Here is an 18,467-nt window from a genome sequence, read left to right on the forward strand (position 1 = left end):
TGAAACATCAGCATTAATGATGATGCCAGGTAGTGGAAAATCATCTTGAGCCGATGGGGAAACTAATTAAGCTTCCTTGAAGAGTCATACCAAAAATGTAGCAGAAGAGTGGCTACATAAGCACAACAAAAAAAAAAAGCCTCGGACATTTAAAACATATTCTGTCCGCTTCTGAAGTAAATGAGCTTTTAAGCAAAGCAATTGATAACATCTGTGCAAGGAAGAGGAGATACAGGTCTCTGACAGAAAAGACTATGAGGCAAGGCACGTGTTGGACAGTTGTACAGGGCAAACATATTAAACGATAATGTTCTGGGTGCTTTTGTAACGGATGCCATTGACAAAATGCAGGTTCATGACTTGCACTCGGGGTATGCAAATACCCCCGTGGCACGGGGAGTACGCAGAGGAAGCACGCATTTCATCAAAAAGAAGCTGTCTACTTTTGGGCAATCATGCTGCAAATCCAAGTAATTTGTTACTTTTGAACGTAATTTCTTACTACAGGACAGCTAACTCCCTTCTTACTATAGAAGCGTTATCTTCCTGAGGGAGTTATTCTCAATTAAATGTTCCTAGGAGGAACAGTAGTACTGGGTTATACTTTGCTGCATAAGATCTGAAAAGGCAGGTGTTTAATAATCCTATAATCACCAGTTTTTTTAGTTACCAAGTTGGGGACTGGTTTAGATACTTGAACCCCGAGCAGGCACCGAATGCACACTGTCTCTAGTTCCTCAGATTTCTAGTACGCCTTTCTCCGTCTGACTAGACTGCTGTCTAGACCATCATTATGAAGTGATTTTAGGCACTAGGCAAAAAAAATACACTTTTTTTTTTTTTTTTTTAAGGGGAAAAATAACTAAATTTTTCACTCTTAAAATATTTTTCTCCAGGCTGGAATCATGATTAGGAGCCTTTGCTCCATCTGCTCCAACATGTGGTGCAAAGCAGGACAAAGCACGCCAATGTCACATGGGGATTAAAAGATGTTTAAAGATACTATCGGCTTCAGTGTCTGGCCGAGAACTAGTGAGCCCTGCTCCCTAAGTCTTTCCAGCCCTCCTGTTGTCCTGGCAATAGTCAGTCACTAGTACTTCTTGCTCTTAGATGTATCTATGTATAGTTTAGGTATTGGCTATGCATGGCAACAGAACCTATGTTTTGACTCTAGCTAAAAATATATTTTAATGCCTTGGCATTTTTGACTGAGATATTTGTCTCTTTTGAGAGTCTATATCATTTCTACCTATCAAAAAAGAAAAGGTATCAGTTTTATGTGTCAATTCCTTGTCCCTCTGTATATGTGTGTGGATTTTTTTCCACTCCTTCATGATTCCTCCTCCCCTTCTCTGGTTTCTTATTGGTTTTTGTATGTGGCCTGTCGGACTAATTGCTGACGTCATTTGTTCACCCACCCACCCAGGCTTGGTTGCCTTCCCCAACACATTTAAAAGTCAACATCAGCACACCGTGGATTTCAGCAGCCAATGCTTTTTCATCACTGGATGGTGATGAAAAAGTGCTTTGCAAAACACCCTTTACAGGAATGCAGCTGCAGCGCTGTGCTTGCCTTTCCCAGCATCACTCACTCCATTCCTCTCACGCAGCCTCAGGCTTTGTGCAGCGCTTCTTCACCACTACAGCACCTCTCTAAGCCAGAGTGCTCTAGATCATCTGTGCCTGGAAATGCAGAAGTGGTTTATTCTGAGAAGATCCTGTCAAGGATACTCCTTAATTGCTAGTGGCCTGGAAAGTGCTTCATCATTCCTCTCTGACCACACTCTGCTCTGGTGAGTACGTCTCCTATTTTGCATCATTTAGATGGGTTTTTTTTTCCAGTTTCAGTCAATAAAAGGTTTATATTACTGCTAGGATTGATTTTTTCTTTAAATATAACTACAACAACTTGTTAGTGTCCGTAGACATCCATCTACGGTTATCTTTTTCTTGACGTGACGTGAGTAACCGAAGACCTTTTTTATACAGCTGAATTATTTTGTTGTCCCTCTAATTGTCTTCTCCCACCCACAGTCACTGTAGTTGTTTACAAGATTTATTGCTATTAATTAAGGTTAGGCTTTATTATTATTTTTATTAGTTCTTCTTATTTCTAAGTACTGTTGTCACATGGCCACTTACTCAAGGAAGCAGTTAACTGAAAGCTATCTTCTCACTAAATCACAGCTTTTTTAATAACTTTGGATATAAGAGAGTTTTCCCACATCTCCCACTTAATCATACTTTTTTAACACTTCCCCTAAACAACATCACTGTAAGAAAAGGCTATATAACACCATGTGCTTCTCCGTTACAACACTTTTGTCCTGGTTGATACCTTGATTTTTCTCAGTTGATCAAGTCTTTAGAAGCAAGCATGAATCCTAACCCAGTCTTTATCTGTCATAGGGACATCTGAAATCATTGCCTTACTTGGGCATGCCATCACTTGTAAGTTGATGAGAAACTCTCCACGGCACAGCACACTCTTCAGTATCCCCAGCCAAAGCCTCCCATGACAACATTAATTTTCATTTTCACACAAAACAGAGGTAGTTAAGAAATAAATCACTGTCTTTTGTTTGGTGATTCAGGAGTATACAAAAGACCCTTGACAAAACTGTGTCTTAGATCATGTTGTTTTGCTCTTAGTTTTAAAGTGAATGTGATTTTTTAGCACAGCTTGCAACCTCAATTCACGATTGCTCTTGCCTATTTCACCTTTACCAACATGGTGAGCTAGCAGTCCTACAATGTGGCCATGGACATTAAAAATGTCAATTACACATTTCTTCCTACCCTAAGAACTTCTGTTTTCTCTTGCAGCTTGCCCAGACATGGTCTGCCGTGGAAGGTGAAAATGCTGCCTCTTCCCATCTGTTGTGGTATTGGTTCAAGTTGATCGTGACGTCTTTTAGTGACCCCATGAGCTCCTCTTCTACAGTCCTGCCTTAGTACCTTCTCAGCTTGGGGAGCAGCTGTAAGAGCTATGAGATCTATACCGCCCTCTGCCAGAGGACGTACGGCATCCTACACTCCCGTCCCAAGAGAAACCGGCCCAAACATTTAGAAACATCACATCTAAAACGCTTCTCACAGTCTCATACATCCAGTGGAAAATTTTCAGTGGTGACTGGGCTTCCCGAAAGCTGCCTGGAGCCCATCCAGTTCTCTATGCTGTCTTACTATCACTCTTGGCATGAATTACCATGCGTAGGGGCTTGCAAGATGTTTGGAGGAGCCTGTCCGTGCATCATCCAGGTGCATCCCGAAGAAGACAGCACTCCACTGTGTTCTGCATTAATTCTGACCTCTCCTCTAGAAAGGAGGTTTCTGACCCATAACCAGAATATTTAACATACTTGATCACTACACACAAGTTCTGGAACACTCTGTGCCACAGGTACTTGAGAAAGCAATAAACAGATGCAAACCCGGGAGAAGTAAAGGAAGAAAGTGGGATTGCTTAACACAGGAGGAATATCTGGGCTATTCAGTAGTTAGGTGTACCGAACTCTCTTCTAGAGCCAGTAAGAACATCCCACATCCATGTAGTGAGGTGCAAGGATGGTGATGCTCCCTATCCTCTCTGTGGGAAAATCTGGTAGTCTTCATCAAGAAGTTCAGTGGGCCTAGGATAGAGTTATCTTGGCAGATAGGGTCTGAGGATGAGCACTCATCTTTCACATGAGTCCTAGGGAGCTTCACCGTGGAAGGGGCAGGGGAGGCCACTCTGCATGCCACGAGATCAGAAATGCAGCCAGCAGGGAGTCAGGGCTCACTTATGCAAAATGCTTGGCACCATCTGCTGCAGACCCTTGCCAGGTGGCTTATGTCAGCACAGGGAGCAGGGAGAACCTCGCTCACCCCAGCTCAAAGGCTGCTCGTGTCCTTCAGCACCTCATGGAGGCAGGATGCTGACAACTGGACCCATTCATGTCTCTTACTGCAAGGGAGGGGCTTTGTGCCACTCCCACAGCTGATATAAAAGTTGTGCCTGGCCTCACCTAGACACAACAGTCCAAATGCTGGGGAGTGGGAAGCCAGAGCTTATCAGTAGCATGTTCTCAGACTGACCAAGTAAATCTCCACCAAGATGGACTTGGTGGGGAAGCTAAACCAGCCTGCCTGTATATTCAATGGGAGGACCTCACTGAGGTCCAATCCAGAGAGATACGATCTTAAGAGGATGGTCTTAGACAGAAGTTCGTGCAGGTGACCAGAGAGCAGCCACATCTGAAGAGTCCCGAGATGGATGCTGACAGAGGGACTGCCCAGATGCATCTTGCCTTGATACCCCATTCCATAAGACATACCTGTGTTTGGACTGTACTTAAGAAATAAAACATTCCCACGGACACCAAGCAAGACAGAACATGCCAAGGTATGCTCTAGTGCACTGAGGACCACACCAGCCTCAGCTGCAACATGCTCACATGGTTAGCATGGTCAGCTAGAAAGAGTAACTGACCTGTTCTTCCAAAGTTCCTTTCCTCAACTCATCATCTCTTCAAGAACAGGAAAAGCCCCCCCTCCATTCAGAGCCAAGCTGCCCCTGCAACCAAGACTTTGGGAAAGTTTAGGCCAAACAGAGATTTTTGAATGGGCTGGGGCAAGTGAGATACATGATAATTCCCTGAGAGATGAACACAGCCCAGCGGGTGTTCAAAAGATCAAGCAGCCAAGATCTGTGTCTTTGCTAGACAATTTCTTTTAGTATTGCTTCTGGAGCAGCTGCTGCCTGGTGTCCTGGGAAAGGGATGAGATTAGGGAAGCAACAAGCAACACAGCACTGAACAGTTCCTAGACACAACAGTTCCCAGCAGGGCTCATTGTGGAAAAGCAGGATAGATAATCCCCAAGGAATGGGGGATAGCCCACAGAGAAAAGTTAAATAAATGGAAGGTCCACATCTCCTCATATCCATCATCAAAGATGTGGGGTCACCACTGATGGATCAGCAGATGCAGGGGAGATGGTTTGGCTGCCACTGGAGGTCTTGGGCTGCACCTCTCGTGCTGAGAAATTGCTGAGGCAAAAGATTGGTGTTGTGTGTCCTGCTCATGGGCTATCACACCAGCTGAGGAATGGAGACTGTTCTCTTCAGAGAGAACAGCATCTTGCACTCCTGGGTAAGGGAAATCTCAGTTTCACTGCAAATTAAGTTCTGACAAGCAGTGTAGGACTGGGGTCCCCACGTGCCCTGGTCTGGCAGCACCAGCTGCTTCTCTGGGCAACAACTGATCAAGGCAGAGACGTTGGTCCTTCTGTGCTTCATGCTTAGAATTTCTCAGCCTATATGCTCTACAGTCCTGTGGGTTTCCTAAGCAGTACCAAGAGGCCAAGATACACGTGTCATCGACCACACGTGGGGGAAGCCAGACTTAGCTGGGTGCTCACAGAGATCTCCGCAGCACAGAAAGGGCAGAAAATGCTGCCAAGAAATGTATGGGAAAGGGGATTTGCATTAAGCAGAAGAACCTCCAGGCAGGATAGAAAGCGATCCTTAAGCTACTGTGTGTGAGGCACGATGACTAGAAAGAAAAAGCCCAGAGTAAAGTATTTCCTTTGGCTTCAGCTCTTTTAGGAAGAATAATAAATAAGGGAAGAGGGAAAGAAACAGTCAGGCAAGGAGGTAAGGCCACGGTGAAGGCCCTGTCTCCAGGCAGGCACCGAGGCACAACCCCGCTTTCTGCCTCCCGTCAAACACTCTCCCAGCTTCCTCGTGAGAGGCAAAGGTGGCACTCGCAAGACGGAGCCCAGCTAGACCAGACCATTGGCTCACAAACTGCAGTTTCCCTGCGCCAGCAACAATGCCCCAGCTGCACCCTGGCCTGGAGGTTTCCTCTGTTGCTAACTTCTGCTGCTCTTTGCAGGGCTTCACCTCCTACACTGAAATGCCAACACATGCCTTAACACGTCCCACAGGCACAGGACGCCTTGCCCAAACGCCGACCCTCTGCATTGCATTGTGTGGATGCACCAGTGCGCATAGCTCAAATGCACAACAGCGTTAGCTACCCAAGCCAAACCTACAGAGAGAAGCCCCCAGGCCCCATTTCATCTACCTTACCTAACGTTAGAGATGATCCAAAAACTCTACTGCCATCTACTTTCTCCTCCTTTCCGTAACTTTTGTGAGAAGCGTTTTTCTCTGGAGCTTCACCTGCCTTGGCTGTGCAGCCTGGGTCCATCGCTCAGCAGACGGCCCTGCAAAACACTGCTTCTCAGCAGGCTGCTCACCCCCTCCTGCCACCCTGTGGGGCCCCGGCAACCTGTCACTACAGAGGCATGTGTGGTGGCCACCCAGGGAAATGCTACAAGAGATGGTGGGTCAAGGCAATGCCCACGGCAGTTACGGCAAGGTCGGATGTGGGACTGGGGGCAGGCAAGAAAGTGCTCTGGGATGGCCTCGTAAAAACCTGATGTGGCAGAGGAAACCAGGCTCTCAGAGAGGAAGGTCTGCAAGGTGCGAGTCACATTCAGCTCTGTTTTCCAATGATGAGACGTTTCCAATCTCTCAGCCTCAGCATTAATGATGCTCCAAGGTTAAGAATAAGGCAGACCACGCAGCTACACACAGTCTGTCAAAGACCAGTGCCTCCCAGAACAGGCATCTTGCCACATCCCATCTGCCAGCCCCATATGGCACATCCAAGGGGCGAGAGTGTCACATGAGAGGCCCCCACTGACGTGGGGTTGGGAGTGCAGTGGAGGACAACCCCCTGCATTGAGCTGTGCAGTGTCCGCGGCAGCGCAGGGAGAGCCCACACCTGGCAAAGCTGTAGAAAAGGCAACTGTCCCATTTAATGATCCCTCACCCTCGGAACACAGACGCGAGCGCGCCACTGACGTGCGGCAAAGCAAAGTGCACAGTGAGCAGGACTCGGTCCTCACCCTAGAGGAGTTGGGGGTGCTCGGGCTGCCAGGCGCCCAGCCAGCAGCAAGGACGGAGACAGTTCCGGACTCGGTCCAGTTGGCACCAGTGTCAGGTCCAGTTTGCAGGGAGGTACGGCTCTCATTCGGCTCCATGTGGCATAGGGAGGGCAGGAGGCAGGTCAAGCGTACCAGGCCGGAGGCCAGAGGAGATGGGTCTGGGGACAGGTCCTGGAGAACGCTGCCATGGCAGGTTTGGAGCCTCCCTGCCTGACCCGTGGTTTAACCAAAGCAGGGAAGGGAATAGAGAAGGGGCTGGAGGCTGAGCAGCCCAGGTGAGGGCCCTCAAGTCTATCTAGCTATTCCCATTTGCAAGGTGTCCGGTGGCAGGGGGGGGTGGGATCTGCCAAGCACCCCTAAACAGGAGTGAGCCTGGATGACAGACATTTACCAGCGACTCCACGTCTCTGACAGTCTTTCCCAGGCGTGGCTCAGGCACCCCTATGCCAGGAAGGGGTTCCGAGGGAGCACAGCCTCCCCTCATTATCTGATGGAAGCGTCACTAGGGGGGTCACGGTCAGACTCCTCGCTCTCCTCGTTTGGGGCCGACTCACTGTTGGAGGCTGGGGTGAAGGCAGGAGACTTTCTGCAGAGAAGAGTAAAGAGTAGCCGTCACAGCACCACCGAGGAGGAGGGAAAGGACCAAGCCTGGTGTGGGTAGGTGGCAGGAGGAGAGAAGCTAAAGTGCGCTTCTCACTCCCCTGGGGCATGCATGGGTCTGCAGGAATCCTTGGGTGCTGGCGGGGGTGTCCCAGAGGACACCAGCCAAGAGGTGCAGAGCATGAAGCAGGGCTGCAGGAGATGCCTGAGAAGCCTGCTCAGGATCCTGCCACAGCATGTGAGTCTAGAGGTCAAAGAGTGAAAGCCCACCATGGGTCCCCAGCCTGGAGCCACCCTGGCTTCACACACCTCAGGGTTCCTGTACAGTGTCCCTGCACAATAGGTCCTCTCCCCACCAGGGGTGTTTGGCTTCACCTATCAAAATGGACACCTGGATGCAGACCACCTCCTACTGAGGTGGCACCATGCCCTTAGCTGGTCACCATGAGTCCAACAGTCTCTGGGAACTGCCTTCTCTCTACGCCACAGCAAGGTGGGGCAGGAATACCCACCCTGTGTTTCAGATCCCACTCACCACAACCCTGGGTCCAGTCCTTGCCCAGAGCATAGGTATCCTGGTCACGCTCACCTGTCCCCAGACTGGGTGATGAGCCGTCGGCAAGTCTCCATCTGCACGTCCAAGCCTCGCTTCATGCTGCACATTTCCATGTACTCGTGCAGGTGCCGATTCATGTCGTTCTTTGCCGTGGCCAGCTCCAGCTGCTCAAGAGAAAGAGTGCATAGATGAGCCCAGGGCACGGTGCAGTGCAGGGCAGGGGGCATGGCCAGGCCCTGGACATCTCCAGACGTCCAGGGAGACCTTATAGCAGACTTCCAGTACTTAAAGGGGACTACGGGAAAGCTGGGGAGCGGCTCTGTATCAGCAAGTGCAGGGATAGGATGATGGGGAATAGTTTTAAGATGAAAGAGGGGAAATTCAGATTAGATATTAGGAAGAAATGTTTTCCTGTGAGGGTGGTGAGGCACTGGAACAGGTTGCCGAGAGAAGCTGTGGCTGCCCCATCCCTGGAGGTGTTCAAGGCCAGGTTGGATGAGGCTTTAAGCAACTTGATCCAGTGGGAGGTGTCCCTGCCCATGGCAGGGGGGTTGGAACTGGAGATGATCTTTTAGGTCCCTTCTGACCCAAAACATCCTATGACCTGAGGCTGCTGCCTCTATTAGCAGCTACCTGCTCCAGCATGGTGTCTCCCTCCCTTGGGGACCCACTCCATTATTTCACGCCCTTCTGTGCCATGTCCTCCCCTCTTCCTCCTCCTTCTCCTCCCACCTCTATTTGGTCGATGGTTTCCTGGTATTCCTTCTCACGGCTCTTGAACAGTGACTCTGTGTCCTTGATCACCTTCTCCAGGCTGTCATCCTGCTGTTGGGGAGAGCAGACGGTATGTTTAGAGGCAGGGAGACATCCAACATGAGGAACCAAAGGCAAGAGAGAGAGAAATCACTGGCAACACAGGGAAAAGAGGAAGAAACATGAGCAATGTAGTATAAATAACGCACGAGTCAGTCTTGCCAACATGGGGTAAAGAGACCTAGGACTCCCCAAATCAGGCAGTGAGCACGTCAGCCTGGACCAAGCCTCGCAACGCACAGAGAGCACGGACCATCTGCAAGTGTGACATATTCCCACGGCACTGCCAGAGGCTAAAGATGTGGGATGGTGAGGGCTGTGGCCAGATACTGAAGCCTCTGTTTGGGCAGCGCTGCTGCACAGTGGGCAGGTGGGCTGGAGAGCTCAGGCAAGGGACCAGCAGAGCCTGACCCAGCCAGAAGAGGTCCTCTGTTCTGGGAGGGTTGCAGCTATCCCTGCATGTGTGGGCGTTGTCCCCAGCACATCTTTCAGACTACAGGTCCCTGCTCTGTCTAACAAGGAGACCTTCATAAGAATGCCATAATGTATTCATGTAGAGGAGATGGGGTGTGGTGAGAAAGCATCTGTACAGGCCTGCAAGGGATGGAGCGGCTGAAGTCTGGTCTTGGAGGGAGCACCTTCTCAGGCTCCGGCAGGACCAAGTGTTCCAACCCAGAGCTGGATCCCCAAGGAGACCTAACACCACCGTTACCTCCCCCTGCACCTCTGCGGCTGCAATGGCGTATCCAGAGAAGTCTTCCCAGAGGAGCAGTGTTTCTTCCGTCTCCTCCCACGTGAGGCTGTCACAGTCATCCTCAAAGTCATACTCCCTCCTGGGGCAAGAGAACAGCACATCAGCACACAGGAGGAAAACCACAGCAGGTAGGGGGCCACATCGGTGGCAAAAGCCTTGCCCCTCCTGGCAGGCAGCGCTGCCACTCTTGGAAGTCTGGCCAGGGTGAGCTCAAGTGTGCCCAAACCCAACAGCTGGCAGGAAAGGGGCTGGCTTTAGGATCAGCAGCCCTGGCAAATTCAGGCAGGGACTCCTGAAAGGTGGGATGGCAGGTGAGAGGAGACGAGAAGGATCAGCTCCTACCCACAGCATGGGTGGGCTCAGGTCTCCTGGGGGGCAGCCCCACTGCGACACAGCGTAGGGCAAAAGCACCTTCTTGTAGCGCCTCCCGCCTCACTGTACAGCAGGAAGGGGAGCTGTAGCCTGCCGCTGCCATCCCCAACCTGGGCACTGGCAGGGAGCCTGGGGCCAGAGCCTCACTCGAAGCCAGCAGCAGAGGTTTGGAGTGATGGCAAGTGAGTCGGCACTGGGCTGGGCCACACTCACAGCTGGTTCAGCATCCTCTGCATTTCCTCATTGATACTCATGGCCGTGGTCTCATCCTCCTCTTCCTCTTCAGGTTTTCGAGAGGCATCGCTCTCCGACAGTGAGGTGTCTTCATCGCTGACCTGCTTCCGCTCCCGCTTCCGCCCCACCGAGGCTGGGACCTTAACGGGAGACAAGTGCAGAGACTACAGAAACGAGGCCGGGTCCGAGGTTGGGAGTAGGTAGTTGGGAGGAGATGGAGGGGAAAGGAATGGTGGAGGGACAGAAAGGAAGGGAAAGAGAGAAAGAGAGAAAGAGAGAGAGAAAGAAAGGAAGAAAGGAAGAAAGAAAAGTGAGAGTGAGAGAGAGAGAGAGAGAGAGAGAGAGATGGGCTCATTATGATCAGGTTAAAGATGGTGCAATGGATAAAACATGGTTTTAGCATTTTCTAAAATTAAAACTAAGCAACTAAAGATGGAATCTATGAATCCGATGAGAAAAAACAATGCGGTTTTACTACAGAAAAACTCAAATCGCCCGCCACCCCAGTCCAGAGACAAGGAAACACAGCGACAGAAACAGGAAAAAAGAGACAGTCTGAAAAAGGTGAAATATGTCAATATTTACAGTCCTTATATACAGAAAATATAAAATTTGTACACTTTCTCAACTGAATGGAACTAACCAGTTGCTTCTGTGGGGACAAAGAGAGCAAGACAGAAAGGCAGCAACATCCAGAAAGAGAAGAGAGAGAGAGACAGAGACACAGAAGAGAGACAGAGAGAAGATGACGGAGAGGGGAAGGGGAAGGAGAGAGATGGAATTAGAGACAGACACTCAAGCAACTCATCTCCCTCCTGCAGCTGCTTCCCTACCACTGTGGGGTCCCCAGACCAAACACAACAGATCAGCAAGAGACTGAGGGGACTCTTGATGCACAAAGCAACATCTGGAGCCTTCCACCTCCTCTCCGTGCCCTTTTGCCAGGCCCACCCAAGAAAGACAGAAAGCAGGGGACCACAAAGAGCAAGGGAGAGGGTGACCAAGCATCTCCCTTGGCAGGGGGCTGGTGTGATCTCTTCTACCTCCTTCAGATACTCTCCTCCCCAGAGCTGTCAGCTGAGCCTGGGGCAGCAGCAGACAATTCTCACCTGAAACATCTTGATCATGTCCTCGCAGTTTCGCTGCTGCGCCACATCACACAGCTTGGCAGTGATGTCAATGCGTCGGCAGATGTCCATGTCCACCTTCATGGCCTTCTCCTGGATCTTGGTGTCCAGCTCCGTGATGTTCTGGACCCACAGTGCCACAGGAAAGGGACAAAGGAGGAATATTAGTCAATAAAAAAACGAATTGGAGCCACAATGTTTCCCGCTGTGCTGCAGGACTGCATCCACACCCCCACTTTGCTCACTACATCCTGGACCAACCCTGCCAGTCCACCTCTGTGCTGGATTTGCCCCACCAAGGAACTGCTTTTCTACACAGCCCCACCACTTGGGTAGGACACTGCTGCGGGGTCAGAGGGGGGTTAGGGACTCACATTGCTCATCAGTCCCTTGAAGACAACAAGCTCAGCCTTGAGCTGCTCCACCTTCATGGCCAGCTCCTCCTGGCAGGCTTCAGCTTCCTGGGCTTCCTGCTCAAGGCAGAGGGAGACGTGCAAATCAGCATCAGCGCAGGGCAGCTGGGGTGCAGGAGAAGGAAGAAGACAGTGATGCTCACCTCCTGCAGTTCAGTCACCTGGTCCTGAAGCTGGACACGCACCGTGTACTCCTCTTCCCATCTAGGGAGACAAACGTGTTGGTCAGATCCCACCAGCCTCGCCTCACCGGCTGCCAGAGAGGAAGGAGCAGCAGCTGCTCACTCTAAAGCTATCTGAGAGGAGGTGACGATGGCACTGGAGTGGGAAGAAGAACATGCCCAGGAATGCATCGCCACTTGTTTCCACACGACAGCAGCTGTCAAACGCCCATCAGCCCCTGCAGCCACAAACTACGCCCCACCATGCTCTCCCCTGCCCTCACCACAGTCTAGCCAATGGCTGCCTGCTCTGTGACAGGGGGAACTGGGGACACCAACCACAAGCTTCATAGAGCAGCTGCGCTGCATGCAGCCTACAAGCCTCTCTGTCCGACCCCAAGCCCCTTGACCTTGGGGCAAATTAGGTTCAGCTCCAACACTCAATAATGGGCTTGCAGACACTGCAGAGCTGCCCTCACCTGCACCACAACCATGCTCCATGCTGACCACCTTACACCATGAATGGCCATGATGTGCAGCCATGAAGGACTGCTCTTTCACCTATACCAACGCAGAGGGCTGTCTCACGACAGGCCATGCTACCCAAGCAGGGGTATAAGTTTCCTTGGCTGTACTGCTGAGGAACAGGTTGGATTAAGAAACATTGCCTTGTCCTGCATGGAAGTAGGATAGATTGTCACAGTTTATGGATGGTGATGCTGTATTTAGTTTACATCACAGTTTATGGGTACTGTATTCAGCTCTGCAGCTTTGCGAAAAAGCCAAGCTGAAAGGTGTCCAGCCTTGCTATACACAGACAAATACCTAGCAATTATTGTATTATGTTTCACTGCTATGAGATCATCATCTTGAGCCATGCTGCAGTGTTGGCCCAGTCCATGGTCTGCCAGGAGGACACCAGGCTATAGTGCTCTTTGCTAAATGACTATCACATAAAGCAAAATGGGTTGGCACAGCCTGCGGTGCAGCACGGAGCTGGGCTGCTGCATTCTTACCCAGCTACTGGCTGGAAATTTCCTTAAGAAAGCGGGATTTCTCTGGGAAAGCAACCACAGCTGGGTTCTGCCTTGTGCTGTGATCTCTGGTTTCCATTTAATGCTTGCAAGCACTGACACAGGCAATGAGGACATGACAAAAGAATCTCTCCTCTTGCTTACTCACACCAACTCTGAAAAATAAATCCTAAAGCCTAGGAGACCAGAAAGCACATGAAAAGCCCTCACGCTTGTTATCTCAGAGTACCAGGACAACTTGATGATGTAGCTAAGTCCTAGCTTATGAATTTCTAAGCTCCTAAGGCTGGCAACGCAGCTCCTTAAACAAGGAGAAAGCGTGCAGTCCCTCACATTTGTGTTGGCTCCATCCTGCAGCTACAAAAGGGGAGTCAAAAGGGGTTTCCAATCCCTCTGGGGGAAGAGGGATTCAAAGAAAGAGGAAAGGAGAAAGTTAAAAGATAGAATTGCCCTTATATGGGAACCATTCAAACAAGGCCTCCCTCCTCGGGGAGAAAAAACCGCCTTCTACCATAAGAAAATATTTTCAGCATCTTTCTCGGTGTGGCACTTCCTCTCTTATACAGTCCCCGCCTCCCTCTGGGTCTCTATATAGCACAGACTTACTGGGGAAGTAAAGCATAGCTGCAAATCCTTGGAAGAATTCATTTCACACCAGTGCCGTGGGAGATGAGCACAGATCAGATAAACGCCAGTTTAAAGGCAGGAGGCAACAGCTATTTGCCCAGCAAGTGGCAAATCTGCACGCCTATCCATTACAAGCCTCTCTCCTGCTCGCCTCCTGCCTGGCTCCTTCTTCTCTGCTCCCTTCTGCAATGCACCACTCCTAATTATAACTTCCCTGCAGCACTGCACCCGCAGCCCAGCACGGCGGGCGGCCGCTGCTGCCTGGAAGCCAAGCTGCCCCATACGACCCCACAGCCACTGTTGCATGCCAAGGGGAGATGTGCATCCTTCCTGCACCACTGCCAGGCAGCAGTTTGCCCAAAGGAGAAGGCAGGCAGTAAGGGCAGGAGGGTCCCAGCAGCAGATAGACTCAGCTATCTCCTTGCCAGCTACAGGACAGCCCTCCCAAAGCTGTGGATGTGACAATATGCAGTGCTGTCTCTACAGCCCCACTCCCGGCCAGGCGTGTCCCCTCAAGAAGTCCACTTAGCAAAATAAGCAACCCCTGACATCTTTAAAAGTCCTGTTCATTGCAAAAGGTGCCTTACCCTAAGGTCAGTGCACGCTGGTGCTGCAGGGCACTCTTCCGTGGCGGGCCTGAAGCTGCCCGTTTCTCTCTCTGGCCATGTTTGATCTATGTTTGAGTTTCATTGTAATGGTGAACGCCCTGCACCTCCGTGGAGGGCAATCACAACAGACTTTATGGCAGCCTTTCAGTACTGAATGGGGGCTTACAAGAAAGATGGAGAGGGACTTAAGGGGCAATGGTTTTAAATTGAAAGAGGGTGGATGTAGATTGGACATGGTGGAGAAATTCGTTATGATGAGGTTGGTGAGACCCAACAGGTTGCCCAGGGAACTTGTGCATGCCCCATCATTGGAAACATTCAAGGTCAGGGCTTTGAGCAACCTGATTTAGTGAAACCCCATGGCAGGGGGTTGGGCTAGATGATCCTAAAAAGTCCCTTCCAACTCAAACCATTCTGTGACTCTAGCACGTTCTGCCACAATGCTACTCACTCCACATCTCCACCGTGGCCTTGCAGCATCCAAGATTAAAACTACTTGGGAACACAGATGTAGCAGACAGCACAAACCTGATGAGACTCAGATCCTCAGCACCTAGCTGGTCTGTGTGATACCTGCAGGCACACTTCGTGCCTCTCCAGGCTACCTAGCCTCACTCTGCTTCTCTCAAGTGTGGCTCCTGACAGCCTCTCCCCTGATGCTGCATCTCTTCTCGCCTCTCCCTATTGCCCCTGCACCTCTCCCAGATCCCAGACTTGAATTTCAGGCCCTGCATATCCAGAGAGAAGCTCCTCCTGCTTCACTGCTCTGGAGTGCCATGGGGTGCACGGAGGCAAAGCTGCCCTGAAGGAAGGGCAATTCCAAGCACCCAAGCCATGGATCAGAGAACTGTGAAGTCTTGCGTTAACAGTCTCTGCCCTCAGGCAAGTGGCAAAAGGACAACACTGGCTGCAACATCCCCACAGCAGATCAGAGCCCACCATGGCAGGGAGTTATCTGCTCCTAAGGGATATTACTGTCAGCCCTCAGCAGGAAGGGTTTGGAAACGGGATCCTCCTGTCCCACCTCCCTGTTTGGGACTGGGCTGCACCCGTTCAGGAAGTTCCTGGTGTTGGAAAGGGTCTGGGGGCGGGGTCTGCTTTCCCCCAGCTCCTGGTAACACAGTCCAAAAATAGATCCCACCAACACCAGCCCACAGCAGCTCCTGGTGCTTCCCTGTCTGTCCCTGGTGGCCCCGCTCCTCCCGTGAGCCCCCCTGCAGCCTTTTCCAAAGCCCGCTTACCAGAGTGGGACAACCCCAAAACATCCTCCTTTCTCCCATCATTTCAACAGCATTGACAAATCCAACTTTCGCTGACCCACTTTGAGCAGGTGAGGCTCAAGATACCCAGGACAAAACTGTGGCTCCATCTCCGCACTATCTCATCTGAAAACGCAAGGCAAGAAGAGCTGCCAGCCCCTGGAGAAGGAGCCCAACCCCTTAATAATAATAATTAATAATAAAAGGCCTTAGGTACATGCAGCAATCAGTGGGACAGAAGAGATGCCAACTCTTCCTTTCCGTGTGCCTTGATCAGTGCCTTCAGAGCATCGGATTCCGTTCAGCCAAAGCCTTATAAAGCCAAACCCATAAGGCGTCATCTTGGATCCCCAGCCTTGACCAGAGCCCACGGCTGTGAAGCACAGGTCAGCAGCACCATTCCCTTGGGTACTGCATACCAGTTCCGCTCCTTTGGGTAAATAATCACTTACTTTCTAACTGCCTCTAAAGCATCATTAAGTGACTTTTCTTCTGAAAAAAAACCCAGTTGCTCAGTGGCATCAGCCACCAGTGATGGCCTCATCCAACCCTGCGCTCTGCCCTGCCCCAGCGATGCCAGCCCCGTGCCTGACCTCATCCTACGTGCAGATCTGGAAGCAGCCTCAGAAACTGGCCTGAAACAAAAGCGCCGCCAGCGTGATGTGAGAGCAGTGGCCACTACATGGGAAAGAAGAACCGGCCAAGAGATTAGCTTTGCATTCTGCTTCGCCCTTCTACAAGGCACATGCCAAGCCGCAGCTATTTTGGGTGGGGAGGAAAGCCCCCGAGGAGCAGGGTGCTCTCGCACAGCCCGCTGCTGCTGAGGCACTGGCTGGGAGAGGGCTGGGGAGTGAAAGGACTCTGGGAAGCCCACCACCCTGCTGAAGGGCTTCTTGGAACCTCCCCTTGGCACCTCTGCCCAGAGAAGTTATGGTTGCCCCATCCCTGGAGGAGTTCAAGGCCAGGTTGGATAAGGCTTTGAGCAACCTGATCCAGTGGAAGTCATCCTTGCCCAGGGCAAGGGGGTTGGAACTGGATTATCTTAGAGATCTCTTCCAATCCAAATCATTCTATGATTCTATGATAATATCCAGAGTGCCCTCCTGCTCCCAACAGCCTTTTCCAACGTAAATCCGCTCAAGTGATACAAGTTCCCCACTTTCCGGCTGCTCCTCCTTCCCCTGTATTCCCAGATCCCCTCCCCTTTAAAACACCAGTTTCTGGAGTCATGTTATTTCCTCCTCACTTGGAAAAACATTTCTAACACCATGTTGCTAAGATGGAAAACATTGCGGCAAGCATCCCGAGAGGGTTCAAACACCAGGAAGCAAACGAAGGATACCCAGGCATAGGGGAGTGCTCTCCAGGGTCCACATTTCTGCCTTAAAATCCCATCTCACGCTGCCTGGCACCACGTTCCCAGGGCTGACTGTGCCCCCCTGCCCACTCCCCCTGGCGCTGCGCTCTCAGGGATGCTCTGTCCCTCTGGTGCCCCACTCCCAGGGATGCTCTGTCCCCCTGTCCGCTCCTCATTGTGCCCACATTCCCAGGGCTGCTCTGTCCCCCCAGTGCCCACATTCCCACGGGTGCTCTGTCCTCCTGATGCCCACATTCCCAGGGCTGCTCTGTCCCCCTGGTGCCCACATTCCCAGGGCTACTCTGTCCCTCTGGTGCCCACGTTCCCAGGGGTGCTCTTTCCCCCTGGTGCCCACGTTCCCAGGGGTGCTCTTTCCCCCTGGTGCCCACGTTCCCAGGGGTGCTCTTTCCCCCTGGTGCCCACATTCCCAGGGCTGCTCTGTCCCCCCGGTGCCCACATTCCCACGGGTGCTCTGTCCCTCTGGTGCCCACATTCCCAGGGCTGCTCTGTCCCTCTGGTGCCCACATTCCCAGGGCTGCTCTGTCTTCCGGAGCCCACATTCCCAGGGCTGCTCTGTCCCCCTGCTCTCTACCCCTGCCCGAGGGACCCTGCATCCCTCCCCGGCGACGGATGCTCGGTTCCCGGGGACCCCTCCTCACCTGCGCTTGTACTCGTCGCGCTCCCTCTTCACCTTGGCCAGGACGTTGTAGAGGGCGCGGATCTCGGGGGTGATGGTGTCGATCTGCACCCCCACGCCGTCGGGGTGCACCCAGGAGACCCCCGGCCCCTGCACCAGGGTGGTCTCCGGCCCCGGCCCGAGCCGCCGGGCTTGCGAGAAGGACCAGATGGTGCCGGGAGCGAAGCGGGAAGCGGCGGGGAAGGAAGGAGACGGCTGGGACGGGGAGCCCAGCGCCCGGCTCGGGCTCAGCCCCAGCCCCAAGCCGAGCCCCAGGGTGCGGATGGGGGCGACGAAGCCGGTCTGCACCGCCTGGTCGCGGCGCGGGGGTCCCCGTCCCCGCCCGCCCGCCCCGTCCTCCAGCGCCTGCTGCAGCTGCTTCTCCAGCTGCCGGTTGCGCCGCTCCAGCTCGTGCACCTTGGCCAGGAAGCAGCGGAACCGCAGGTTGAGCGTCTTGAGGACGCTGATGTTGGAGCCCAGGTCGTTGCGCAGGGCCATGGCGGCGGGCGGCGCCGGGAAGGGACCCGCGGGCGCCGGTGGCTCAGGTCCCGGAGGCTCCGCGGGCACCGGCGGCCCCTGCTGCTCCGGAGGCAGCAGGAACAGGTTGGGACCGAACAGCGGGTTCATGGCGGCGGGACCGGGATCAGGGACCCGCGCCAATCCGGGTGTGGGGGGGGGATGCGGGATGCGGAGGTGGGAGGAGCCCCAGCGGGATGCGGGATGGGGAGCGGGGAGGAGCTGGGGGGCAGCCGGGGCCAATCCGCTCCCCGAGGGGGCGGGACGCGGAGCTGGGGGGAGCCGAGGAAGGATGCGGGATGGGAGGAGCTGGGGGCAGCCGGCACCAATCGGGTCCTCGGCGGGGGTGGGACGCGATGGGGAGCGGAGAGGAGATGGGGGGAGCCGGGGCCAATCGGGTCCCCGGCGGGGTGGGATGCGGAGC

At 52.7% G+C, this 18,467-nt stretch overlaps 1 protein-coding gene across 6 annotated transcripts; it reads right to left on the reverse strand.

The window, feature by feature from the left end:
• Window positions 1-1,809: 1,809 nt before the first annotated feature.
• On the reverse strand, window positions 1,810-18,244 carry IFFO1 (intermediate filament family orphan 1). Of its 6 annotated transcripts, none has more exons than XR_008451556.1 (10): window positions 17,511-18,241; window positions 11,949-12,009; window positions 11,767-11,862; window positions 11,375-11,515; window positions 10,245-10,429; window positions 9,618-9,738; window positions 8,825-8,917; window positions 8,126-8,256; window positions 7,328-7,522; window positions 1,811-6,210 (listed from the first exon to the last, which is right to left on the reverse strand). XR_008451556.1 is itself a non-coding variant. In XM_054076078.1 (9 exons), exons 1-9 carry the CDS (start codon window positions 18,152-18,154, stop codon window positions 7,420-7,422), a joined length of 1,560 nt encoding a protein of 519 aa, XP_053932053.1. In that variant the 5' UTR covers window positions 18,155-18,244; the 3' UTR covers window positions 1,810-7,419. The 6 variants fall into 6 exon arrangements, 4 of the variants coding, with proteins under 4 accessions (XP_053932053.1, XP_053932044.1, XP_009565031.2 ...); XR_008451555.1 differs by having other exon boundaries at window positions 1,812-6,210; window positions 6,898-7,522; XM_054076078.1 differs by having other exon boundaries at window positions 1,810-7,522; window positions 8,825-8,914; window positions 9,630-9,738; window positions 17,511-18,244.
• Window positions 18,245-18,467: the final 223 nt, after the last annotated feature.

This window comes from Cuculus canorus, chromosome 1 (genome assembly GCF_017976375.1).
Source record: "Cuculus canorus isolate bCucCan1 chromosome 1, bCucCan1.pri, whole genome shotgun sequence".
In the NCBI taxonomy this organism is placed as follows: domain Eukaryota; kingdom Metazoa; phylum Chordata; class Aves; order Cuculiformes; family Cuculidae; genus Cuculus; species Cuculus canorus.